General features: G+C 38.6%; 2 protein-coding genes across 6 annotated transcripts in view; one reads left to right on the top strand and one right to left on the bottom strand.

The window, feature by feature from the left end:
* LOC113828239 (E3 ubiquitin-protein ligase MARCHF6) overlaps positions 1–11,705 on the top strand; it is a 15,452-nt gene extending 3,747 nt beyond the window's left edge. For all 4 annotated transcript variants that reach the window (XM_027381171.2, XM_070121181.1, XM_070121180.1 and 1 more), the window contains exons 2-17: positions 1,718–1,888; positions 2,055–2,271; positions 2,409–2,550; positions 3,252–3,432; positions 4,140–4,355; positions 4,575–4,743; positions 5,485–5,623; positions 5,815–5,994; positions 6,184–6,335; positions 6,446–6,629; positions 6,821–7,037; positions 7,147–7,304; positions 7,538–7,672; positions 7,812–7,946; positions 8,420–8,659; positions 8,890–11,705. In XM_027381171.2, coding sequence (XP_027236972.1) covers positions 1,718–1,888; positions 2,055–2,271; positions 2,409–2,550; positions 3,252–3,432; positions 4,140–4,355; positions 4,575–4,743; positions 5,485–5,623; positions 5,815–5,994; positions 6,184–6,335; positions 6,446–6,629; positions 6,821–7,037; positions 7,147–7,304; positions 7,538–7,672; positions 7,812–7,946; positions 8,420–8,659; positions 8,890–9,102 — 2,849 coding nt within the window. In that variant the 3' untranslated portion in view covers positions 9,103–11,705. The remainder of the gene's footprint in view (positions 1–1,717; positions 1,889–2,054; positions 2,272–2,408; positions 2,551–3,251; positions 3,433–4,139; positions 4,356–4,574; positions 4,744–5,484; positions 5,624–5,814; positions 5,995–6,183; positions 6,336–6,445; positions 6,630–6,820; positions 7,038–7,146; positions 7,305–7,537; positions 7,673–7,811; positions 7,947–8,419; positions 8,660–8,889) is intronic.
* Positions 11,706–12,339: 634 nt separating this feature from the next.
* On the bottom strand, positions 12,340–23,645 carry LOC113824883 (uncharacterized). 2 transcript variants are annotated; one of them, XM_070121183.1, is made up of 10 exons: positions 23,324–23,645; positions 22,388–22,454; positions 21,406–21,626; positions 18,967–19,101; positions 17,537–17,636; positions 15,940–16,104; positions 14,938–15,026; positions 13,434–13,519; positions 12,979–13,112; positions 12,340–12,765 (listed from the first exon to the last, which is right to left on the bottom strand). In XM_070121183.1, exons 1-10 carry the CDS (start codon positions 23,509–23,511, stop codon positions 12,484–12,486), a joined length of 1,467 nt encoding a protein of 488 aa, XP_069977284.1. In that variant the 5' UTR covers positions 23,512–23,645; the 3' UTR covers positions 12,340–12,483. The 2 variants fall into 2 exon arrangements, with proteins under 2 accessions (XP_069977284.1, XP_069977286.1); XM_070121185.1 differs by having other exon boundaries at positions 12,979–13,109.
* Between the last annotated feature and the right edge of the window lie 3,855 nt (positions 23,646–27,500).

The following is a 27,500-nucleotide window of genomic DNA, read 5'->3' as shown; positions in this document are numbered from 1 at the left end:
TGATCATGAGTTATTACAAGAAATAAGAATACTAAATATGTGAGGGTGATAGTGAAGGGTATATTTCAGGGAAATAGATAATGAACCTTAGGAAATGATTAAGAAGAAAAGTCATAAGTGATGATTGGTAAATGTAAATGGTTGTAACATGTGATAAATGGTGATAAATTACAATAATTTCAAATAGTGATAGGTGATAGTCATGAGTAAAAGTAACATTTACACACATTTACTAAATATCTAATGGAAAAATGCAATGTGACTTACAAAATAGATTTTTACCATTTGTATAATGTGATTAATATTGTTTGCCTGATGGGCTCTGAGGCATTGTGTAAAGGCAGAAGCGTAAATTGTTGGTAATCAGATGAAGTCGGTGAACAGTTTGGAGAAGTATTATTATTATTATTTATTATGATTATAAACATTATTATTATTATTGTTGTTGCTGCTGCTGTTGTTGTTATTGTTATTATTATTATTTTTATTATTGTTATTATTAATATTAATGATATTATGATAATAATCATTATCATTATCATCACCAGTAAAAAATGTATATGACAGAAGTATTCATTTTGTTTTGTTTTGATGAAATGCTTTTCAAATATAAATGTGCCATGAAGCTATTGGTAGTATTTTAGTAACTGTATTACCTAATTATTAGGCTTCAAAAAAAAAAGATAAATGGAAAAATCCTTTTTGGTGAAATGCCTGAAAACATGATAGTGAATGTAAATAGTTTAAAAGGAAAGAAACTTTGTATGGAATGTGTTAGTTATAACTTTGAGAATTCGTATGGATTGATATTACTGGAGACAATTTTGTTGTGAGGTAGTGTAAAGCATAGCAAAAAAAAATCTTTTTAATGAAAGTCATTAATGTGAATTGCTAAGAGCGGCTATGTGCAAGCTGTTAAATGACACAGACACATAAGTATTTAAATGATGTGTCATCTTGCATATGTTTAGATGTAGAGTCAGAAATCCTTTTTAAATCCTGTATGATAGTTGTATGCTTACTATTTGAGCCATTTGAACACAAACTTTGTAGTATACACAGGAAAATGTTAGTATATTTTGATATACAACTAACCTCTGGGTTTTTAAGCTTCTTAGGAAGTAAATTTTCTTCATACATATGCAAAGTCAGATGACGTGAATAAGTTACGTAAATGAGTGCTCCCATTAGTCATAGTAGAAGATTCAGGGAAAGCCTTGAAGATACTTCTTTGCTCAGACATCCATAGAAAGTATATTTACAAATAGTTTTTGATGTACACTATTCAGATATTGTGAAATGAATGACCTTATATTTATTGTATGATTAGGTAACTTGAGTTGGCATACATTTCATTTTTGAAATAAAATGGGGTAAAAAAAGAGAAACATATAAACACGTTAATTAGAATTTGGAAGTTTATGTATAGGTTTTCTGGGCAGACGGCTCTATTTCTTGCCAGATGCAGCCCAGGGATATTTTCCTTAGCTGGAGGCCCAAAGAATCAGCCCTAAATATGCTGGCCTCCCTTGGAAAGTTTTGAATTGTAGTTTCCTGAATGTACCTGCTTTTATATAAGATGGTGTAAAGTACATGGAATTTGATGCATTTTAACTGTATTTTGTAGAGTAGTTAAGGACCTTATAATAAGAAGTCTTAAAAAGTTGGGATTGTGGAACATTTTTTATACTCTTAAAGTTTCTATATTTCTTTGCAGATATATGTCGCGTTTGTAGATGCGAGGGTTCCAGCGACCGTCCTCTGTTCCACCCCTGCATCTGTACTGGTAGCATTAAGTTTATCCATCAAGATTGTTTAGTGCAATGGCTTCGTTATTCCCGCAAAGAGTACTGCGAACTCTGCAAACATCGCTTCCACTTCACACCAAGTAAATACAGTTGTTGTTGTTTCTTTGGGAGTATCAATATAGAGATAAATTGATTAGTTGATATAGATGATCATTTAAAAATAAAAGTGATATTGATTATTTATTTTTGGCAACAGTCTGCATTTTCATACATTTATATCCATTAATGCATAAAATGCCTTTGCAGTATACTCGCCAGACATGCCCAAGAGATTACCCATAGCAGACATCCTAGCTGGTTTAGCACGCAGCATGGGCACAGCCATCCGTTACTGGCTGCACTACACATTGGTTGCTGTGGCATGGCTTGGGGTTGTACCGCTGACAGCCTGCAGAATATATCGTTGCCTCTTCACAGGCTCAGTTTCCTCAGTGCTCACACTACCACTTGACATGCTTTCAACGTAAGTATTACTTTTTCCCTTTTTAAGTAAGCTTATGGCTATTGGTTTATATATTTGGAACCTTGATGATGCATGTTGTATAAGAGATTTGCAGAGGAATGAAATTACATTTTTTTTTTACATTTTTTTATTCACAGGGACAACTTAGTGTCAGATATCTTCCATGGGTGCTTTGTCGTGACATGCACACTAAGTGCTTTTATCAGTCTGGTCTGGTTGCGAGAACAGATCCTCCATGGGGGAGGGCCAGACTGGCTAGATCAAGAAATACAGCATGAGGTAAGATTTTGTATGAGGAAGTGAGAGTTTGTCCATTGTGAATGTCGTTGCATATAGGTAGCTCCACAAATGCTTCTTGGCTGCTAAGTACTTGGGGAGCCACCCATTTGTATACACAATCACTAAACTAAAATCACAGTGGAAATTTCTTGTATGTCATATCAGCCTAGTACATAGAGTTAGGGTATAACTCGTATTTCACAGTAATTTTTATCCACAGTAATTTAGAAATGTCATGATTTTGCTTTCCTAGTTAAGCACCATATATCATTTGGTATATTCCATATTTTTCGATGTTACTTTAAGCATACTGTTGAGTGATGTTTATTGGTGGACACCTTAAAAATACTTTACATAGGCTTCTTAAAGCAATTTAAAATGTGATGAGAATGAAAATGATGACATAACAAACATGTATATTTTGCTGCCTTTCCTTGGACATACATGACAATGGAGAATCCTTGTAGGAAATATAAATAGATACATCTATAATGTAAGGAGAGATAGACCTGTGATGTTACCAAAACTCCTACAGGATGAGAAAACTCATCCATAGATATCCCATTTATGAACATGTCAGGCAAAACCTTCAGAGTGATTAGACCTCTGGCTTCTACACATTCAAAATCACTGCAAATCTGCAGTATTTTATGCATCAACCACCCAAGGGTCAAAGGGACTCAGATCTTGTCTTTTTCCAGCATGAGCCACCTGGAAATTTTGGAGCAGTCAATCAAGTGAATGGACAAATTCCAGTGCCAGTGGCCAATGAAAATGTTGCGCCGCAGCAGCAAGAAGTGGCCAATGAAAACCTGGACATCAATGATGATCCAGGCAATCAAGAGCTGGCTCCTGTTCCAGCAAATCAAAATATAGGGGAAGGTAGGGACTAGATTTTATTCATCACTGTGGTGTAATTAAAAGGAAATTGGTAGCTCTTGATATGTATTTGTTGTGGTATGGGTCCAAGAAAATGGTGAGTGCTTGTTGTGGGATGCCTTATAGAAAACAGGGGTGTCAGCAAACCGACGAGTTGCTGGCGGTGGGCGAAGAAGTGCAGTGACCTGAGTTGGGAGTTCTCTTTGATTAGTGATTGAGTTTTGTGAATTTTTGTTGTGTTGGTGAAAGATGGAGTTTTGTTTTCTTGTTCGTGGTAATGATGTGGATTTATGGGTTTGGTTTGTTTTAGTAGATTTTCTTTAGCACAGCAAGTGGTGGACATCATAGTAAGAAGTGAAATTTTTTGGTTTGCTATATCATTGTATTACATGACCATCACTTACTGTATTTGTCATTATCATCATCATTATTGCTGTTATTTTTATTGTTTTTGGGTTCAAACAATGTCAAACTTCATCCATATAAGGTGGTTTACACTCATTTATCAATCTGAAGACCTATTTGTCTGAGAATGACTCTCTTTTCCATAACACTTGTGAAGGATTCATACTGAGCAGATTGTAAACAAAACAGCAAAGGAAAGAGTTTCTTATTTGTATGTTTTTCTGTACTTCCCTTTGTTGTTGTATTTTGTATTGAACTGAAACAAACCTAGAACACAGCATTTTTTAAGCACCCTTTCCAATCAGGAGGAGAGGGTGAGATCCTCCATGAGGGAGCTCCAGGCAACAACAACCTTGACCCAGGAGCTGCAGCAGATGACCTCAACTGGAACCCCATAGAGTGGGACAGGGCCGCCGAGGAGCTCACCTGGGAGCGTCTACTGGGTCTCGACGGCTCACTCGTGTTTCTGGAGCATGTGTTTTGGGTGGTCTCCCTCAACACTATGTTCATACTTGTCTTTGGTGAGTTGTTTGTTTTTTGTTATTTGATTGTTATTGGTTTTCTTGATTTCATACCAGTTGTATTCATTTTCTTACTGTTTAACTTATTGATTTTTATTGTTGCAATAGTCTGTTGATTGCTTATATTGGGAGAATTTATATATTTTGAATTAGATTACAGATTTTAAGACTACCAATTCATTATTATCAATGCTAACATTTTCTCTCTCTCCTTCACAGCATTTTGTCCATATCACATCGGGCACTTTACCATAGTTGGTTTTAAGCTAAAAGCGTGGGTGTCTGCATCACATTTTGAGGGTCTTCTGACAGCACTGTGTGGGTACTGTGTGGTTGGGTTATGCCTGGTGCTATTACATACACTGGCTGCAATTATCAGGCTTAACAGGTAAGTTGAAATACATTTCCGTTCTTTTCTTGAGATATTTGGAAGAGGCTGGAAAAAAATGGTGAGATGTGAAAAGAAATTTGAATAGATGGATAGATTTTCCTGATTATTTTGTCCTGTGTTTTCAGATATTGCTTCATGTTTACAATACTGGTTTCATATATTTCCTTTTCTGTTTCAATAGTATTGTTTGGTAATGTTTTGAGATAACTGAATATTAATACTTAGTGTACTGCAAAGGAGTTTACAAATTTTATGATATTATATCTCTAAGAATGAACAAAAAAAGAAAAAAAAAATCCACTAAACAAAGAAAAAAATTCAAAATTCACTCGTTGATAATATAGGTATTGCTATAGAGTATGTGGTATTTTTTTCAACAAGTTCAGTCAATGTATAAGTGAGATACGTAAGTTTTTTTTAATTTTTCAAAATCTTGTTTTTTTAAATAACTTCATTGTTCATTATCCAAATGATATGAACTTGGTAGTGTAAATTGTAGTATATGTATATCTAACATATCAAAAATACGTGTAAATCTGATCATAATTCTTGAGTGCGACGACCCCTGAATTTGAAAAAGCTTGTTATGGGATTTTAAGTGTTCATTGCTGAAAATACACAGTATGCCTTTATTGTGCAGAAATAAGAAAAAAAAAATCCAGGTATTTTTTAAAAAAGCTTTATATATGAAATGAGAATATTTTACTAATTGTTTCTTTCTTTTTTTTCACCCTGTAGGTCAAAGCGTGTCCTAGGTTTATGTTACGTTGTAGTTAAAGTTGCTCTGCTGAGTGTAGTGGAGATTGGGGTCTTCCCGCTGATAGGTGGCTGGTGGCTGGACATTTGTTCCCTCTCTCTCTTTGATGCAACGCTAAAGGTTTGTACATGGCTGGGAAAGTTATTTTCATAGGCTTAGAGAGATTTAAATTGTAGTGAATGGAACACTGTTTTACAGTATGAGTATTTTAGGTGTATTCTGTGCTCGTTAATGTTTTTGATGTTTGTTTATTTGAATCAGTTTTGGAATTCTTGGAAAGCTTGATAGTAATAGCCTCTTAATTCGAAAAGGACCGAGAGGTGAGCTTTAAGATGGCGCCAGGCACATCCATGTTCATCCATTGGCTGGTGGGGATGGTGTACGTCTTCTACTTTGCTTCGTTTATCCTCCTCCTGCGGGAAGTGCTGAGACCAGGTGTGCTGTGGTTCCTCAGGAATCTCAATGATCCAGACTTCAATCCTGTTCAAGAGGTGAGTCAGTATGTGGATTCACAGTCAAACACTTAGATTCTGCAGATAAAAAAGAAAGAAAAGAAAAAAGTGATCACTTCTCATTGTAGCTGCTGTATCCTTTCCTTCCTCTTTTATCACATTGCGTTTGTTTCACAAATTCATTATATTCTGCCCCTATTGACCATTTTTGCTTTGTACTTTCCCTAGATGATCCACCTGCCTATTGTGCGCCACACCCGACGTTTCTTGGCCTCCATGGTCATATTTGGCTCCACAGTGTTGTTGATGCTGTGGCTTCCAATAAAGATCATTCATGGACTATGGCCTTCCTTTTTACCATATCATATTACACTTTCAAGGTAAGTTAGCAAAAATTAGAGAATTCTTGAAAGTAAATGAAATGGTGAAGAATAGATGTTTTAAGTTTTACTGTGAAAGAGACGAGCAACATGATTTGTTTCGTTGTCAGTGATACCCCAGTGAGTGAGCTGTCGCTGGAGCTGCTGTTGCTCCAGGTGATACTCCCAGCACTACTAGAACAAGGTCATACTCGAGTTTGGCTCAAGCTCTTGGTCAGACACTGGTGTGCCGCTGTGTCTCACATTCTTGGATTGAGATCATACTTGCTTGGCGATGTGGCTCTTGACGCTCAGGTATGAAACTGGTAAAAAGGTGATATGTGAACTTCATTTTCCTGAAGACTTTTTCATACAAAGTATTAGTATTCCAAAAGGGAATAAAACGTATGTCTGCATTTCTACGAAAGTAACTATATTGTAAATATTTATGAATGTATATCGGTATTTATATTTATATTTATAAATATGGATTTTTTTTACTGTAGGGAGGTGGTGTTGTGATTGGTGGTGACACAGTTGGAGCTGCTGGAGAAGGTGGTGCAGCTGGTGCGGCTGCTCCTCCAGTGGAAGTAGAGCAGGCTGATCCCGAGCTGGTGGAAGGCCTGGTGAACCCTGTTGTTGGAGGGCCTGGAGGTGGAGATGCCTTGGGAGGAGGCCTTGGCGCAGCACATCAGGCATTGCTCCAGCGAGATGGACCGACTGGTAGGTCTTTTTTCTGCCCTGGTGTTTGCATATTCCTTACACTGGTCTTAATGTTTATAGATAGGTTGGTTCGAGGATTATTGACACGTAACTCTTGCATTCTCTCCAGGTTTCCAGGCTTATGTACGGCCGAGATGGTTTGGTGTGCGTATCTTGGGCTTGGTGGTCATGATGTGCGTGAGCTTGACAGCAGCATCCATTATATGTCTGACACTTCCAGTCTTAGTGGGTCGGCAGTGCATGTATCTTGCCCTTGGTGACACCAAAGTAAGTTGTTTGTGTTGTGTGAAATTCCCATGTCCTTGGTATAAAAATGATTGCCATTTATTATAGGCTGAATTGTAGATGTAATGAAGTTGTAAAGATAAATTATCATTATATAATATGTTCTTAATTCCATAGGGAAATAGTGAAATAAGGAACTTGTAGAGTTTACTGTATTGAAGTAATATTGTTGATAATGTAATATGAACAGTATCTAATAGACTTCTATTTTCAAGGTTCATGAACTCTACACTGGTGCATGCGGTCTGTACCTGTGTTTGCTTAGTATTCGAGGCATCACTCTCCTCATCTCATGGATAATGCTGGGATGGTCACAAGTCATCCTGCGCTTGAAGCAATGGGGCATCATGGTGAGTATGTGATGAGGAAGAAAGTGAATATGGACCATTTTTTAGTTCACATGTTTATTGAGCAGTTTCTGTAATTTTTTCAGTAGCTTTCAGTTTTGCATGTTTTGCTAGTGTAACTAATAAACAAATTCCATTTCAGGGCACCAAGGCACTAGTGGCGCTAGTGGTTGTGGCGGTAATTGTGCCATTGATGGTGGGCGTTCTCATGGAGTTGGTCATTGTTATCCCTCTGAGAGTTCCCCTCCATCAGACGCCAATCATCTTCCTCTGGCAGGTGAGTTGTGAGTTGTTTGGGGGTGACATGCTTTTTACATGCATTTTGTATATATTACATAATACTGCTGTTTACCCACATCATGCAAACTGCATAGTTATCTCTATGAACAGAAAAAATAACAGGTACATGGTTGGGCAATGACTTGTGAATTCCTGGTGATGATTGTTGTGTTTGAATTGATCCTGTTGAATTTGTTACAGGTTTTATGACTGATACATGTTTTTCCAATTTCTCTGTCTTCAAGATTGGGATGTATAATTTTTGGGAAGATTCATTTTCATTTTGTAAACATCTAATGTGTTGCTTTATTAATACAAATATATAGATATTGCCTTGATTTTTATATGATGAATTAGTGTATATGATTAGATATTGAGTATTTAGGCTATTTGGTGCATGTCATTTGTTGACACTAGAATCTAATATGTAATGTGCACTTTTAGAATGCCATTTTTAATTTCTTCAAATAGGACTGGGCCCTGGGTGTCCTGTACACAAAGATCATGTGTGCATTGGTCATGATGGGTCCAAACTGGTGGCTCAAGACAAATCTGGAACATATCTACTTGGGTGGAGTACGTGGCCTGGACCTGAACCTCCTTGTGGGCCAAACGGCACTTCCAGTCATTGCAAGCCTAGGTGCCTGTCTCACCATTCCCTATGTCACAGCACACACACTGGCCCCTCTCTTTGTACCCCCTAGTGCACTGGTAAGCTCTGCTGCTATGTTATGTTATACTATTATGGTCATGTTAATAATTTTTTTTTTAGATATCTTTCTTGTTTTTCTGTTGGTGCCACATTGCTGGTATATGTTTTTAACAGTGGTTTTATCAAGATCTGTTTTGACATGAATTTGAGAGTTTGTCATTGTGATTAAATTATCTGAACCTCATTGTTGAACAACTAACAGGAAACACATTTTTTTTTATTTTATAAGGTCCTGGTGGAGCGTCGCATATATCCTGCACTGTTGATCATAACACTGCTGTCTACCCTCATCATCATGCAAGTTGTACAGTTCACCCGTCTTTACGAACACATAAAAAATGATAAGTACCTGGTTGGGCGGCGACTCGTGAACTACGACCATACTAGCACCCAGACCTCTTCCCCAAGGCTCGAAAGCGAGATCACCCCATTTGTCAGGTGAAGGTGACAGGAGTAGGAGGTAGATGCCCTAAAGTATGCCTGTGAATGGAAGTTATATATTTTGTCTAGGTGTGGTACCTGGCATTTCAAAAGAGCAAGAAGAGGAGAAGTTACACAGAAGAAAGAAATGAAATTCTGGTCTGATTGTGTAATGATTTATTGTTATTATTGTCATCATCATAATTATTATTATTATTATTAATCTTTGTAAATATATTCTCATGGTCTGAGTAAGTCATTTAGGTACCTTGTCTCATACTTCGAAACCCAAGTATTCAGTGTGTAATATGTCTCTGAAGCGAGACACATGTACCCTCCAGGAAGTGTGTGGGTTAGGCTTTCCTGGTTAGAGCGTTAGTTTGTCTGATGGAAATTCAACGACGGGTAGGGAAGATTTATGAAAAGTAAAAAGAACGCTTGTGTTTATATTTGATTTCGCATACAATAACTTGAAGGGATTTTAGTTACTGTCTAGATTGCATATTATATTCCTTTATGTGTATGATATACAGTAAAAACTATTATCACATGAAATAGTTCTATATATTTTTAGAAATAAAAGAAGTATTGGAGAATGTATTTTTGGGTGGGAGAATGTATTTTATTATTATCATTATTAATTTATTCTTTTCGATGATGATGATTATGATAATGGTTTTATTTTTGCATTTTTTTCTGATCATTGGAAATTTATTTATTTGCAAAGATTTTATATAAAAAAATATTTTATAGTGTAAATAATATTTAATAAATGGACATTACATGCAATGCACAAAACTAAAAGGATAGTTTGTGAGGCCTTCTTGTATTTATTAAATTTGTCACAAAGAAAAGAAGAAAAAAAATACATGAGTAATGTTTCACAGTGGGAATAATAAAACTTTTTTGTGATGTAATTTTAAGAAGATTACAGAGTCATTATTTTGCTGGTACATGATTGCATTACGCATTAGAATATGGATACAAAACTGACACTAACTGAGAGACTGATGTTTTCAGTCTACTTGCTAAAATTATGTTATTGTCATGATCCATTGTGTGAAGTGTGTACAACTAATCTGTGATGCAAAGAGCATTTAGTCATGTTTATGTACTTTATTATCAATGTCTCTTTTTTTTTCTCTCACTCTTTTAATTCATGTAAAGAGGAGGTTCACATATGCCAGAGAAGTGATAGCATGTTTTTACTGTATTGATACAGCAGCCATTTATTATCTCAGTAATATGAGGTGTATATATATATATATCTATATATATATATGTAAAGTTTGCAATAGAGGCTCTTCAGGCAATTTTTGTACTTGTCTTGTGATACATGAATAGGTTGCTTCCTTTCATGATTTTGATAATTATAGGAGTGTGTTCTCTGGAAAGAAATTTGCAAATGTATTTATCGATTTCCAAATAAGTAGAAACTTAATTGATTTTGCATTTTACAATAAGAAAGCTTTTTTTTTCTTTCTTTCTTTCAAAATTAATATATGCAGCAGCAGTCTTAAGCAGAAATTACTTAAACGTAGTGTTACTTAACTTTCCAAATATTACTGGTTTGGTTTTTCTGTTCTTCCGTTTAAGTGTTAATTGAACAGATGCTGATATAGTTTGTGAGGGCTTATAATGTACAGTAAGAAGTTTGCAGGTTACACAAAGAGTTAAGTGTCACACTCAGAAAAGAAGTTTTATTGCATTATTTTTCACAAGATCACACATGAATATTACCTGATGACCAAAGGAGTGTGCTTTGGGTTCTACTGTGCTGGAGGCTATGGCTCTTGAGAATTGCAAAATATTAGTCCATTCGTTAAAGATCTTTAAACATATGACATCAGCAGATACAAGTGGACCACTCAGTTCGTGTTTAGGTCAGTTTAATGTGTTTTTTTTAAAGTTACAGAAAAGCTTGATCATGTTTCCTTAAATTGTTAGTTATGTACAAAGAGTTGCATAAGACAATGGCTGGAATAGGAAGTCGATTGAAGACGAGAACATAAATGTGTATGGCAGATCACTACCAATGGATCGTCAGGTGCACAAGGAATGATTTCACCAACTACATTGTGTACAGGTAGTTGCTTCCTTCTTATCCAGAGAAGTGCATGTAGTGTGTGTCTGTCTCTCACTTGGAGTTACTATTTGCACAGTTTTCTCCCTGGTAAGACTCATGGCAGACCTAATAAAAATGCAGGAAAGTATATATTCTACAATTTACTGGTATGCATCTCGCTGTGTAGTCTTTTCTTTGCCAACTAGAAGAAAGAAAATGAAAGGACAAAAAAAATAATAAAATTGTAGTGAAGAAAAGTTTTAAATAACATAGTCTAAATAATGTAGTCTGTTTCTATTTTGCATTCAAAGCAAGAAGGAAGATGTCACCTCTCAGAACCTGGTTTGGTTAGTTAATTTATAGTTGGTCAGTGAAAATGCAAGTGGGGAAAAAAAGGTGTGTGTGCATACGTTACTAATTTCCCTCTCATAATGTAATGTATTATTTTTTCACCAGCATGTACAGTTTCAGATGTAAATATCATTATATCATCTGCCTGGTGTGGAAGAATGTATAAAAGGAGATTTTTTCTTTATTAAATAAATGTTCACAATTTTTAAGGGGTTTTATTGGTTCCATGGAGAATTTTAAGTTTAAGGATGGTGACACATTGCAGAAATATCTTGTGTAAAGGGATTGCAAGATCTGCTTTAAATTATCTATGAGGAAAAGTATATACTTTTATCAACAGGATTGCATATATAGTCAGGTCCATTAATAATATAGATTAGCCAAAAGTTTACTCGGTTTAACAAAAGTTTTCTTATAGGAAAGTCAACCTTATCAATCTTCATATGTACTCTTTATTAGCACTTAACAAGTGTAAAACCTCGCATATGATTACATTAATGAAGATATATACATACATTAAGAAAATTTACCGTAGGGCAGAAATTTAAAATTAATATTAAAAAATAGCTATGCTTGATTTAATATCTTGGCTCCAAGTAAGAAAAAAAAATTGCCGTTTACAGTAAGATATTTAATAAGTATTATCAGCACCCCGAGACAAATCCGTTATTGAAATGCTAAAAAAAAACAGAATTGAATATATGTAAATTAAATAAGTAAATAAGCCTCTTCACCTACTTTAGATTACATGATGCAATTTTGTAGTTGCATGTAATAAAACTGTAGTTGATCACATGACCGCTGACCCTAATAATCATCAAAATAAATTGTTACTGATAAATGTTTGTACATTAGACAGCATAGCTAACAACATCTTTAAAAACTTTAAAAACTACGAAATATCGTTTTATAGACATTAAAAAAGGAAATCACTCAACTAGCAAAACTCGAGCTTCTTGAAGGAGAGAGAAAAAAATCCACAATAATCTAACCAGACAGAGACTCGATCCCAGAATCTTTCGTCCTGTCTGCGAAGTGGCCGAACGAGAGGTCTGAAATCTTCGTCACGCTAGCCTTCTGCGTGCTCTTGGACAGACGCCGGACCTGGGCTCGCGACCGGTGCATGGAAATATTCTCCATGCGGCGGACTGTCCTGCCGAAGGCCTCTGGACTCTCCATGCTCACCACCGGGTTCTGGACTTTCGTGTCGTTCTGTCGCCTCCTCAGGGAGTACCTTGAGCTCGACCTATTTCCCGAATCCTTCTCGAACTGGAAAGATTATTTTGTGTTAAGGGAATTTCTCGTATTACCGGGTTTATCGATAACGACAGTGCTCAAGTTTAGCGAGGAAACTGACCTTGACAATATAATACAAACGAAAGATTACGCAACATATACATTGAACCATAAACGCACTCCAATACACAAAAAAAAGTAAACACAAAAACACTGATTCAGCAGGAAATTCAAAACAATACTAACATCATAATCATCAAGCAACTGGTCTTCGATATCCGAGGGATCACTAGGCTCATACGTGTCGTCAGAAGAAGCACTATCGTTCAGGACTTGAGAGAGACTGGCTAGTGTTGTGCTGGTGAGTTCCAAGGCACCTGCTGTGGGACAGAATACACGCTTTTTTATTTTCATCATTATTGTTACTCTTGAGAATTAAAACGAATAAATTATTTCCTCGAAATACTATATTTCACACTCCCCAAAGACAACAGAAGTGTCTGCGATTACGTCGAGGATCTATCTATCTATTAGGAGAAAAAAATCGAAATAAAAGAAGGGCAGCTAATTACCCATGACCCTTGTCTTGAGAAATGAGAGGTCCTGCATAATATATATACACCATACTCCATCATTCGTATAGCCAACTGTCCGTTTCTCAATAGCCTATCTAAACCCCTTGCATAAACACGGCAGCATACCTGGAGTATTATTCATCAGTTTCTTGATTTCGCTCGTTGCTGACGCGAGTTCTTCCAAACGCGCAGCTGTGACAGCAACGGGGTCTCTGGCATGTGTAAAAGATTAGTCATTAGTCCGGACAGCTCAAGGATACAAATCGAGAAAGGGATAATATATAAATGCGAATAGAAAGTTTCATACAGCAAGATGGATAATGGTTAATGGCTAAAGCAAATAAATGTTCTAGACATCACAGCACTATGGTAAAGTATTGTGGTGAAAATGACAAAAAATGCTTGATTAAACACAATGTTTTAGATGTCAAAGGTGACAGAGCGCTATGGGACAGTATGGCAGTGAAAAGGGTAGAGTGAGGAACAAATGGCGTAAGGCGGGGGTTAGTAAAAGGGGGAAGGGGCTTAAGGACGAATTAGAAGAAATGGACAGAATCTATGCATCTGAGTAAGGTAGAGGAACAGTGCAAAAGAGTCATCATGAAACAATCAAAGGTCACTAAAGGGTAGAAATGGGCGTCGGAGAAGTAGAAGAATCAGGGGAATGAGACAAGGCAGACAAGCAAGTCTTTCTCACGTCTGATCAATCCGTGTCGTAGACAGGCCTGCCAACCGGCAAGATGGAAATGGTTCCGGTACAAATATCAAGAGAGGAGTGAGGATGGGCAGGAACAAGATTGCCGGCGAGATCAGTCAGGGTTGATAATGAACGAGCTTGGGACTCTGATGTAAGTGTCAAGGCCAGAACGATCGTACAAAATGTTCATTACTGGCCATGGTGATCCTGAAATATGCTGAGAAGAGGAACCGACCTTCTCTCAGGATCCCCGTGTCGGGCAAGGGCTTGGCGATTAACCAAGGGAATACTGTGCCCATGTCTCCCCAGGCCGATTAGGACTGACACAAAGCCATCCTTTCATCCTTTCAGCACGGCTTTTACTCCTTAGGGACTGGTCAGAAGAGGAGGTTGGAGAAGAAAAAACGGGAAAAAAAGACCGTGCAAAAGTTCACGTTACCCACCACTGGACTCAACCCGTATGCCTCCTCTCTCCCCAAGGCAAGAACGGGCATGAGGCTGAGGGGGTCATTTGAGATGAAGGAATAATATATATTCATGTGAATTGATAATTTCAGAAGGCAAGATGTGTAACAAATATATTACGTAATAATGTCCGCCTGAAGGAAATTTAACACTGAAACGTCAATTAAATATCTTTCATTTGGGAATTAGTTCTCTCTCAGAACCCTTTCTAATTTTGTCAATGAATGGTCTTTGTTTCCTTGGTTCAGTCGAAGACATTTAAGTGGTAAACTAGCATAATAAAAAAGGACTTCTTTTCATCATATAATTAAAATAATACTACATACAAATAATAGGCATACAAACTTCTTCAAACAATGAAAGTGAAAGCAGTCACACGACTAAGACAATATAATTCTCAGCGATAGGAACACACAATATACAAAAGATAACCTTATTAATATACAACTGCGAATCACCAAAACCCACCTGTAGGAGAGCACAGCGCGGATGAGAGAGAGGAAACAGACACCCACACAGCCTCGCCGAATAGCCCATACCGCCGTGTGGACTTCGATCTACAATATACAATGTTTTATTAAGATTGATGCATAGTCTACTATATTTATATATCAGTTATGATTCTACAACTATACTTTGTAATATTTGCAGTTTGAGAAATATCATATGGTATATATGTATATATATATATATATATATATATATATATATATATATATATATATATATATATATATATATTTAGTAACGTAATTGAGATGAGAATAAGCCATGCACAGTTTAGGAGCCTCGCTGGTCGGGGTGAGGAGCCGGGTTAACAGATAGGAGTGCCCCTGCCAGAGGCACTCCCAGGCTAAGGACTGACTTTATGAGAAAAAAAAATCAAATTATTTTCATCATAATGAATAAACATAGTGTGTGTGTGAAGGTGAAGAGCATCAGAAAATAAAAGAGTAGGGTGTCCCCAACCTTTGGTAACGGTAAAATACTGCGAAAGACTAGTAAGCAATATTAATCTAGAATTCATAATCTTAGCTAGATCTATAATACCACGACGATGTAAAAAATATAGGTAAAGTTACAATTTACCAACACCCGTGTTATTATTGTAATATAAGATTAACATATTACTATGGTCTGTATTACAAACTGAAAATTGTTATTCTTACAGTCAATACAATAATGAAAACAATAAAATCAGAAGTTGTCGTCGACAGCGGTTTATCATTCATTTTGGTTTATCTATTTGCAATATTTTTTATACTGAGGGGTTCCTCAAGGTCAAAGTCGGGTCCTCTTGAATAAAAAAACAACAGCTATGCAGAGTATCATAACAAACAAAGAACGTCAAAATACACATTCCTTGGCCAATACAACACAATATCGGTGTTTTGCAGTTACGTTCCCAACACTAGACAAAGAATTCCCTCACACACACTAACTTAGGCTCTCTTGCACGATCACCCTTACCTGGAACGAGTCGACGTGTGTGTTCGCGAGGATCCAGGCCGTCACCGCTCGTTCCAAAGTGAGGGAAAAGGCGAGGATAGTGAGGAGAGGCAGACGAGCACTCACTGTCCTCGGAGTGCAGGTGGCTACGAGTGTTACGAGGACACCGCTCACGTAAAAGACAACCTGGGGATGGAAAGATCTCAATTTGGTTAAAGCGTATGGTAGGGCGCTATACGTGGGCGCTTATATCGCTTGGGTGTGTTGGCTGTTGGGAAGATTGTGTTTATGTTCTGAAATGTGCTGGTGTGAGTTGGTGGAAGGTGTCTGTTTGGTTGCGTGCATTGTATATTGTGAGGGTCTTTCAGTCACGACTGGTACGTGGAAAGAATGAGTGATGCCTGTATTAGTTGTGAGGCCAGCAATTTTAGCGTAATTGCAATGTACCCGCCTGGAGCAGTGTCTATCTTCTCTAGTTTGTTAATGAACGGACAAGTGTGATCTACGCTATGTGCTTTGTGTCTTGTATACAACCTTGTAGATTCCTCCTCAGAAAAAAAAACAGTGTTCTGTTTGTTTTGTGCTGTATGTTGTTGTCTTTGTGTGTACTCAACTCCGTGGTGGTGTGTAGTGTGTTCCTAAGTATTTGTGTATGATATGTTGGATAACCTTTGGGAGTGAATTGAGTGCGAACATTTTATGGTGTCTGTAACCGGTAAATTATGTTTTGTGTTCGTCGTGCCTGATATATTAATTTGCCGTGTGGTTTCCCATTGCTCGAGGGAGTCTAGGTTAATTTGGAGTAGTTTATAGTCGCCAGGTGTCTTGATCGGTCGACAGATGAGGCTGTCGTCAGCAAGTAGTTTAGTTGTAGAATTAATGGTTAATAGTGGGAGATCGTTTACATACAGTAGGAAAAGAAGAGGGCCTAAGACGGTGCCCAAAGCAACACCAGAAAAGATAAGGACATGGTTAGATACAGTATCATCAAGAAGAAAAGGGTTGAATATCGTTAGAAAGACAAGCTGCGATTTCGTGATTCCGTAAAATTGATGTTTTTGAGTCAGTCTCTTGTGGGGGACTTTGGCAAAGGCTTTGGCGAAGTCTAACATCATTGCATCGACCTGTTTATGTCTCTAGAAGTCTGGAAATGTTGTGATGAGGGACAGTGAGTTGTGATTCGCATAATAGTTTGGGTCGGAATGTTGCGTATCAATTAAGAATGCTGTTTGCGTCAAGATGATTAATTATGTATCTGTGAATGTGTTCGAAGATTCTAGAGGCGATGGAGGGGAGGAAGATGGAAATTGAAAGAAGATGAAAATAGGGGTGACGTTTGTCGTTTGTGTCTGGGATGAGGTTATAAATTAAATCAAATTTTACTATGTCTTTTTTAACATTCTTTTTTGCCGTTTTGAAAATAAACTGGATTCGTGAGGTAAGAGGTTTACAGACGAGAGATACGAGTTGAGCATGACACGGGAAAAAAAATATGGCGAAGGCATGGTGAAATGATGGGAATCAATGAGAAATAAATTAATCCGAACTACCACCATCGAACAACAGAGAGAACGACGAATGGAAACCCCCTCCAAACACCCTAGACTACAATACTCACAGAATAAAACCACGTGAATTCTCCCATGACGAGCGACTGGAGTTGGGACACGCGATCGAAAACGTCGACGATGAGACCGCGCTGCTCGGCCGTTGTTTCCCTGCAATTAAATAAATAAAAAATATAGAGATTGTTAAATGATTTCCCTGCAATTAAACTGAATAAATAAGAGTATAGAGATTGTTAAATGCGATCCCTGCAATAAAATTTAATAAATAAGAGTATAGAGATTGTTAAATTGTTTCCCAGTAATTAAATTGATTTCCCAGTAATTAAATTGAATAAGTAAAAGTATCAAGATTGTTAAATGGTTTCCCAGTAATTAAATTGAATAAGTAAAAGTATAAAGACTGTTAAATTGTTTCCCTGCAATTAAATTGAATAAATAAAAATATAAAGATTGTTAAATGGTTTCCTGTAATTAAATTGATTAAGTTAAAGGATAAAGATTGTTAAATGATTTCCCAGTAAATAAATTGAATAAGTAAAAGTATCAAGAATGTGATAATAGTTAAATTGTTTCCCTGTAATTAAATAAAATAAAATTAAAATATACAGATTGTGATCATAGTTAAATTGTTTCCCTGTTATCAAATTAAATAAGCAGAAGTATAAAAAGTGTGATAATAGTTACATTCTTTCCCTGTAATTAAGTATCATCTCTTCACAAACCTAATTCTGTTTTAACAAATCGTTCAATAATGGATGCTTCTCTGTACATAAATATCGTCTTTACACAACGAATTCTCTTTAATGATTCGATCAGTTCCTCTTTAAATGGATCTGCTCTTTTCACAAACCCGATTTTCTTATCATAAATCGATCTATTAGTTATAGATGTTCAAGGTTTATGACAATGATGAAGGTGTATAAATAATAGATAAATAAATGTAAATATATATTGCCTTTTCACAAACCTGATTCTGTTCTAATAAATCGGTAAGTGATGGATATTAAATGTTTATGATGACAATGATTGTATATGTAATTTACGGTATGATATCCTTAAAAACTGATATATTATATATCGCTATAAAAATTAACATAACTTACAGGAATTCGTATACCAATGAAAAATAACTAAAACACTTAACAAGCCTAACATAACATACTAATTAATACATTAATGAATAACTAAATATAAAATCCCTAACATAACTTGTAGGGAGTAACATCATAATGGAAAGTAATTTAGTAAAATATTTAGCGTAACTTAAAGGAATTTGGGCATTCGTGAAAAATAACGAAAGAACATAAAAGCCTAACATAACTTAGAGAAACTTAAACTTATATACCAATGAAGAATAAAAAAAGAAAGAAAGAAAGAAAAGAAAAGAAAAGAAAAGAAAGAAAAAAACAATTACTCGAATTCCTTTAGCACATCACTAACAAATGAATAAAAGCAAACTGAAAAACAATAAAACGATTACCTGAATTCGGCAAAAACGCCCTTTATTGCCTCTCTAGACGCCACCATCTGATTGTCCAGCTGGTTGCGCAGAGCCGTCGCCGAGTCCACCGCACGACTCAGCTGGGAACTCACGTCTTCGGAGGCAGTTCTGAGGCTGTAGGAGATAGAATAGAGTAAGTTTAGCTATGAAAAAGGAGAATTTTCTTATGATGTAAACAAGGGCGCGAGGATTAACGTCTTGGTTGTAAATGTTAATGTCCTTGGTAAAGATGGAGTAATTTAAGTTAAAGTAATGTTAAAGTATCTCTTAAGTGTGAATGTATATGCATGTCTCTCGATTCGCTAGTGGAACATACACACGAAATCTTTATTTCTTTCTTTCTTTCTTACCCTTACCCCCTCCCCTCTTCCCCCTTTCCCTTTCATTTCCTCTCTCTCTTCCCCCTTCTTTCACTCTCTCTCTCTCTCTCTCTCTTCCCCCTTCTTTCACTCTCTCTCTCTCTCTTCCCCCTTCTTTCACTCTCTCTCTCTCTCTCTTCCCCCTTCTTTCACTCTCTCTTCCCCCTTCTTTCACTCTCTCTTCCCCCTTCTTTCACTCTCTCTCTCTCTCTCTCTTCCCCCTTCTTTCACTCTCTCTCTCTCTCTCTCTTCCCCCTTCTTTCACTCTCTCTCTCTCTCTCTTCCCCCTTCTTTCACTCTCTCTCTCTCTCTCTCTTCCCCCTTCTTTCACTCTGTCTCTCTCTCTCTCTTCCCCCTTCTTTCTCTCTCTCTCTCTCTCTCTCTCTCTCCCCTTCTTTCTCTCTCTCTCTCTCTCTTCCCCCTTCTTTCTCTCTCTCTCTCTCTCTCTCTTCCCCTTCTTTCACTCTCTCTCTCTCTCTCTCTTCCCCCTTCTTTCACTCTCTCTCTCTCTCTCTCTTCCCCCTTCTTTCACTCTCTCTCTCTCTCTCTTCCCCCTTCTTTCACTCTCTCTCTCTCTCTCTCTTCCCCCTTCTTTCACTCTCTCTCTCTCTCTCTCTTCCCCCTTCTTTCACTCTCTCTCTCTCTCTCTCTCTTCCCCCTTCTTTCACTCTCTCTCTCTCTCTCTCTTCCCCCTTCTTTCACTCTCTCTCTCTCTCTCTCTTCCCCCTTCTTTCACTCTCTCTCTCTCTCTCTCTTCCCCCTTCTTTCACTCTCTCTCTCTCTCTCTCTTCCCCCTTCTTTCACTCTCTCTCTCTCTCTCTCTCTCTTCCCCCTTCTTTCACTCTCTCTCTCTCTCTCTCTTCCCCCTTCTTTCACTCTCTCTCTCTCTCTCTCTTCCCCCTTCTTTCACTCTCTCTCTTCCCCCTTCTTTCACTCTCTCTCTCTCTCTCTCTCTCTTCCCCCTTCTTTCACTCTCTCTCTCTCTCTCTCTCTTCCCCCTTCTTTCACTCTCTCTCTCTCTCTCTCTCTTCCCCCTTCTTTCACTCTCTCTCTCTCTCTCTCTTCCCCCTTCTTTCACTCTCTCTCTCTCTCTCTCTTCCCCCTTCTTTCACTCTCTCTCTCTCTCTCTTCCCCCTTCTTTCTCTCTCTCTCTCTCTCTCTTCCCCCTTCTTTCACTCTCTCTCTCTCTCTCTCTCTCTCTCTCTCTCTCTCTCCCCTTCTTTCTCTCTCTCTCTCTCTCTTCCCCCTTCTTTCTCTTTCTCTCTCTCTCTCTCTCTTCCCCCTTCTTTCACTCTCTCTCTCTCTCTCTCTTCCCCCTTCTTTCTCTCTCTCTCTCTCTCTCTTCCCCCTTCTTTCACTCTCTCTCTCTCTCTCTTCCCCCTTCTTTCACTCTCTCTCTCTCTCTCTTCCCCCTTCTTTCACTCTCTCTCTCTCTCTCTTCCCCCTTCTTTCTCTCTCTCTCTCTCTCTTCTCCCTTCTTTCTCTCTCTCTCTCTCTCTCTTCCCCCTTCTTTCATTCTCTCTCTCTCTCTCTTCCCCCTTCTTTCACCCTCTCTCTCTCTCTTCCCCCTTCTTTCACTCTCTCTCTCTCTCTTCTCCCTTCTTTCACTCTCTCTTCTCCCTTCTTTCACTCTCTCTCTCTCTTCTCCCTTCTTTCACTCTCTCTCTCTCTTCTCCCTTCTTTCACTCTCTCTCTCTCTTTCTCCTCCTTTCTCTCTCTCTCTCCCTTTCCCCTTCCTCTCTCTCTCTTCCTTACCCCTTCTCTCTCTCTCTCCCTTTCCCCTTCTTTCTCTCTCTCTCTCTCTCTCATCCCCCTTCTTTCTCTCTCTCTCTCTCATCCCCCTTCTTTCTCTCTCTCTCTCTCCTCCCCCTTCTTTCTCTCTCTCTCTCTCATCCCCCTTCTTTCTCTCTCTCTCTCTCATCCCTCTCCTTTCTCTCTCTCCTCCCCCTCTTCCTCTCTCACTCTCTCCTACCCCCTCTCTCACTCTCTCTCCTCCCCCTCTCTCTCCCTCCAACCCCTTCATTCCTCCCTCTCGCCACCCCTAAAAAATAAACCCTACTTGTCAATGGCACTGGACGTCGAGTGGTGCCACGCCTGTGCCTGGAGGAAATGGCACATGGCAAGCGTGTTGGTGAGCATGGAGGAGTAGATGGAGGCGGCCCTAGCATCCAGGCCCTCCATGCACTTGCTCAGCTGCTGGTCGCCCCGGCAAGGGTACACGGGCCAGCCGAACCTCAGCATGTAGCAGTTGGTAAACGACAGGGCGAGTCTGCTCTGGACCTGCAAGGAGGAAGTTTGGAGTTTTTTTTTTCAAAAATTATTCTCTTATCATCATTATTATCATCATTATCATTATTATTATTATTATTATTATCATCATTATTAAGATGATCATCATTGTTATCATCATCAATACTATTATTACTATGATCATCGTTATAATTACTATTATTATCATCATCATTACCATAATGTTATCATCATTATTACTATTATTACTAGTTAAGTTTCGCGTATGTTGGATATGATTTAGTTTAGGGAAGGGGTTTTAAATAGGAGGTAGAGCTTAGGTGTGTGGACTATTCAATTTTCTTGAATTTTGTTGGTGGAGATTTAGTTTGGCGAATAACAACTGGTGTGAGATGGAGATTGGGTATTTATAACAAGAGTACGCTATCATAGGATATACAGCTTCGTTATGTGACTGAGCGAAAGAGAAAGGGGTGTTAGTAATCAAACGTTTTATTGTTTTTATTGGTAATAGCAGCATGATGAATGAGAAAAACATGTAAGTAATTAAGAAAAATTAATCTAGAGCTGCTATTAATCATCACCGGCAGTTGCATTATCTCAAACTATCATTTGTGATTTTAATATGTTCACTTCACATAACTATGATAATAACAAAAATGTGACCAGCAGTAATGACGATGACTTCCTATTACAAGAATGAAAACACTATTAGATCCAATAATGGCGATAACACTGTCAGATCCAATAATAACGATAATTACAAAAATCTTCCTTATTCGGACACTCACCTCGTCATCAAGATTGCTACAGCCATTGTGCAGATCCTCCAATGCGTTCTGGTAGCAATCGCCATACCTTGAGCAAAACAATTACAATTCAACGGTTGGCATTATGAATATTTTTGAGTTTAGGACTTCAGAGAGGAAAATGAAGTGATAATTGCATCCTGTAACACATATAACTATAGGCAAGGGATAAGGAAATATAAACATTGACATAAATACAAAGGGTCATTATCACAGACAAAGGATGTGAGGAGTGATCGATAAAAATGTGCGTATTTTCCCAACCGAAGATCTGGAATGTTCTAAGGTAAAGAACATCGTCTATATTTGTTCTGCATGAGATTTGTCTGTCATGCACATGTAAGGCATGCATGATTTTTGTAGGATCTATGTTTTGGGTTATTCGCTTATTTATTATTTCGCTTATTTATTATTATTTATTATTTCGTTTCCCTGACAAGAGAGACGGGTAATTTTGTACTATTATGAATTTCACGTTTTCTCAATATGTTTACAATTGCCAGGTGTTTTTCAAGGTTAAGTGATTATATGCAAAAATAATGATTGCCATGGTGGCAATGAATATGGAAATTATCATTGATATAGAGTATCTTTACTGAGTGTGGCTTATCTTTTGAATCACGGCAGTTATTTAACGTATTATTATGTGCTAGCAAGAGGTGTTCAGACTTATTACCCAGCAAACAAATGGATAACTACAATTCTGGGATTATTTCGATTATTGTTTTTACCTTTATTGCTTCATGAGAGAAAAAAAAGTGATCTATCAGAGCTTTAAAGAAAAAAAAGTATAGGAAACAGTTCGCAGAAGTTGCCACACATTCCTCCGAAACAACTCAAACATAACACCAATTCCTTTAGACTCAATTACATCTAACAATCAAGACGAGAAGGAAATATCGACCCCTCACGACTCACTTGGGCATCTTGGCTTCCCTCATGATCACCTCATAGTGCAGTTTCCCCTCACTGGCCGCCTCCTCCAGCGAGTCACCCGCTACCGTCGCCTCCACAAATGTTGCAGCAATGAGTGCAAGCATGAGCGTTGCAATTTTCTGCCAGGTTGTCATTTTCTGCTGACAGCACTTCCGATTCTCATAATCCATTTTACTGGTCCTCGAAATGGAGTTCTGGTAACCTTTATTTTCTTATTTCTTCTTCTGGGTGTTTATTCACAAGCGGGTCGTGAAGATTCGTTTCAAAATGTGGTTTTATCACTACTTGTCCTCGGATGAAATCGACACACAAGACCAGCATTCAAATTATATTTCCAATATTCAGATATAGTGCAATTTTATTAAAACGAGAACCATAAAAATCACAAACACGAAGTTTCACATACACTCTATTTCTATCTCACTCTCCTGTCCCGTAAGTTCAAATTCGTTCCTTATGTAACAGCAAAGCCACACTTATGTCACCAACGCACTCTCTCTTTCCCTCCCTTTTCCACGTGCTCTGAAGGGATCGACCGTTACCCACGCGGACCGAACTGTATCTGAGACAACCACCTCCCAGGACCCAGGTGCAGATTTTGTTTTGAAAATCGCCCGCCGGATTATGGGTACTGAGGTTCTTGCCTGTGACATACCCCCTCCTCCTCCCCCTCCTCCCCTCTCCGCGCTTTTCTTAACACCCCGTTTGCTTGTCTGTGGGAAAGCTACTGTATTTAACTTTACTGTGTTCTTCGTGTTTGGCAAAGTGGGTAACCTAGTGCTTAATATTTTAATTGACAGAGGGATAGTAATTAGGTAATAGAAGTAATTCTGGGAATGGAAATAAAACATTCATTTAGCTTAGGAAATGATTGTTACGTAGCAACTCGTACATGGTAACAATTTAAAGGCCACGCGGTGATCTGGTCGTCACCCTGTTAGCCTAGTGTTGGGTACGGGTGGTCACTTATTCCTGTTTATTCTCCTTTCTAAGTTATAGTGTCTATTGTAAAACTTTACCGATGTCTCTGTATCTGTATTATCCGCTATCAGTTTCTTTCAAATCTCTCTTTCTCTCCTTTTCTGTCTCCATCTCCTCCCCCTCCTTACACTACCCCCCCTCCCTCCCCCCCCTCTCTCTCTCTCTCTCTCTCTCTCTCTCTCTCTCTCTCTCACTCTCTCTCTCTTTCTCTCTCTCTATCTCCCTCCCTCCCTCCCTCCCCCTCTCTCTCCCCCTTCCCCTCTCTCACCTGGCTCCATGAAATCAAATCATGAGGGCAAGGAACCACGTCTAGAGACAACTGATATTGATGATTCAGGCTTTACCTTCCCTGTTTTCGTTGGCAAATATAAACAGGTGATAAAATTTTCTAGTGGTGTGCGCGGTGGATTTCAACGTACTGAAACAAAAGCCTTGTAACGGCTGGCGAATTCTACGCAAAAGCATCGGTTTATATCTATCTATCTATCTATATATATGTTTTTATACATTTATGTATATATTTCATATGTATTTCATATACAGAAATATATATACATGTATGCACACATAGATCCATCAATATGTATATATGTATGCACGCACACACACACACATGTATGCATACATACATATAAACATATATAATCATATTCATACACATATATGTATATGTGCATATATATACATATAAACATATAAACATTTTTATGTATATATATACATATACATACATACATATATATATATTATATATACACACATACATATATATGTACATTATATATATATACACATATATATACACATATATATATATACACACACATATGTACATATACATATATATACATATAAATATAGGTTTCGTGTGAAAAAAAAATTGCAAGTAAAAGTGAAAAATAAAATCGGAAACATGAATAAATGTATAGACATGCAAAACACCCGCAACGAACAGAAAACAATGCCAAACTATCGACCAAAATCTATGCCTTCTATACACATCCCACGTGACCATTATTTACACGTGACAAAGGTCCAAAGTCCAATCTCAGTTTCCCTCCGACGTTGCCCGAGGTGTCTGTGACCTGTTGTTGCCATAGTGTGTGTGTTCCTCGGCCTTTTGTTTTATTGCCTGACAAACATGTGAAGGTTGGTGGGGGTGGTGGAGGGGGGTGGAGGGGGTGGTGTTAGTGGTGGGGGTGGCGGAGGGGGTGGGTGGGGGTGGTAGTGGTGGTGGCGGGGGTGGTGGGGGTGGTGGTGGTGGTGGAGGGGGTGGGGGTGGTGGTGGTGGTGGAGGGGGTGGGGGTGGTGGTGGAGGGTGTGGGTGGGGGTGGTGGTGGGGGGGGGGCTGGTGGTGGTGGTGGTGGAGGGGGTGGTGGTGGTGGTGGAGGGGGTGGGGGTGGTGGTGGTGGGGGAGGGGGTGGGGGTGGTGGAGGGGGGTGGGGTGGGGTTGGTGGGGGTGGTGGTGGAGGGTGTGGGTGGGGGTGGTGGTGGGGGGGGGCTGGTGGTGGTGGAGGGGGTGGTGGTGGTGGTGGAGGGGGTGGGGGTGGTGGTGGTGGTGGAGGGGGTGGGGGTGGTGGTGGAGGGTGTGGGTGGGGGTGGTGGTGGGGGGGGGCTGGTGGTGGTGGTGGTGGAGGGGGTGGTGGGGGTGGGGATGGGGGTGGGGGTGGTGGTGGAGGTGGGGAGGGGGTGGTGGTGGTGGGGAGGGGGATGGTGGTGGTGATGGTGGAGGGGGTGGGGGTGGAGGGGGTGGGGGTGGAGGGGGTGGGGGTGGTGGTGGTGGTGGTGGGGATGGTGGTGGTGGAGGGGGTGGGGTGGGGGTAGGGGGGTGGGGAGGGCGAGGGTGGGAGCTGAGGGTAAACGAAGTGTCGATCTCTTTTGAGAATTTTATTTTACATTTTTTTCTGCATATACATGTATATATATACGCATATATGTAACACTTTCTGAAACAAAGTGTTTGAAATACATCGATTAATTGGGCATAGTAGATACAAACTCATATGCCGTTGTCTCTTAGTAAATGGCATAAGCTGTTTCATAAGATGGCGTGGACTAACGTTTTATAAACTGTCGAGAATTCATTATATGTAAGGTACCTATTGTAGACGTATGAATAAGAATGGATATCTTCACAATAGAAAAGATAGGTTCGTTTTCATACTCGTCAGAAATACACGTATTTCATCAATTTCTAACGAAAGTATATTCGAAACCGGTTATACACACCTTCAGTGTTGTGAAGATATTCATTACAATGCATACCTTGTCTACATCAGCCACAATGAGTACTTTTCAAGATACTTATAGATCCTTGAATAGAATTACCATTGGCATTGGCCTGGAACATTCTACCCTCTGAGTTACCTCCTCGGAATACTTGGTGCTGAAATGTCTCTGATTTTAGGTTGAGAGAAAGGTTATGTGTGTAATTAATTTCGAGATTCTATAAACCTTGGTTAAGTGCGTGATTTAAGCCTTGGTACTGAATTTTTTGGTTTAACACAATGACTGAAACATTGGTCCTACTATATGACTATGACTGAAACATTGGTTAAATTATAGGACTATGACTGAAACATTGGTTCAACCATATGGCTATGACTGAAACATTGGTTCAACTATATGGCTATGACTGAAACATTGGTTCAACTATATGACTATGACTGAAACATTGGTTCAACTATATAACTATGACTGAAACATTGGTTCAACTATATGACTATGGCTGAAACATTGGTTTATATAACTGAAACCTTAGTTTATATATTCAATTAAAATATTTATCTACCTGCATGACCGAAACCTTAGGCTGAGTTTACACCAAGCGAGTCGAGACAAGACGAGTCGGTTTGAGGCAAATTATACAGTCCTTTTGTTGTTGTTTTTCCCGTTAACACTGTGCGAGGCGAGGCGAGTCAAGTCAGTACTCGGCGACCCCACTGATGTCATCGATATAAATAAATGGATTCATTTTCACTCGTTGAAGTACTTGCATCGTAGTAAAAAAAAAACGAACACGAAAACGAAGTCGTGAATTAAACATCAAGAGGCTAGATTCTCGAAATTTCAAAAATGTATTCCCTGACCTGCTTTTTAAACCACCAGAGAAAAAATCCATATATATTTCTAAGACAAGTGAAAAATCTAAGATCAGCGTTTGCGTACTTCATAAATT

Source organism: Penaeus vannamei, chromosome 4, assembly GCF_042767895.1.
Source record: "Penaeus vannamei isolate JL-2024 chromosome 4, ASM4276789v1, whole genome shotgun sequence".
Lineage (NCBI taxonomy): Eukaryota > Metazoa > Arthropoda > Malacostraca > Decapoda > Penaeidae > Penaeus > Penaeus vannamei.
The sequence above is the reverse complement of the archived record's forward strand: the minus strand, read 5'-3'. Positions and strand labels throughout refer to the sequence as shown.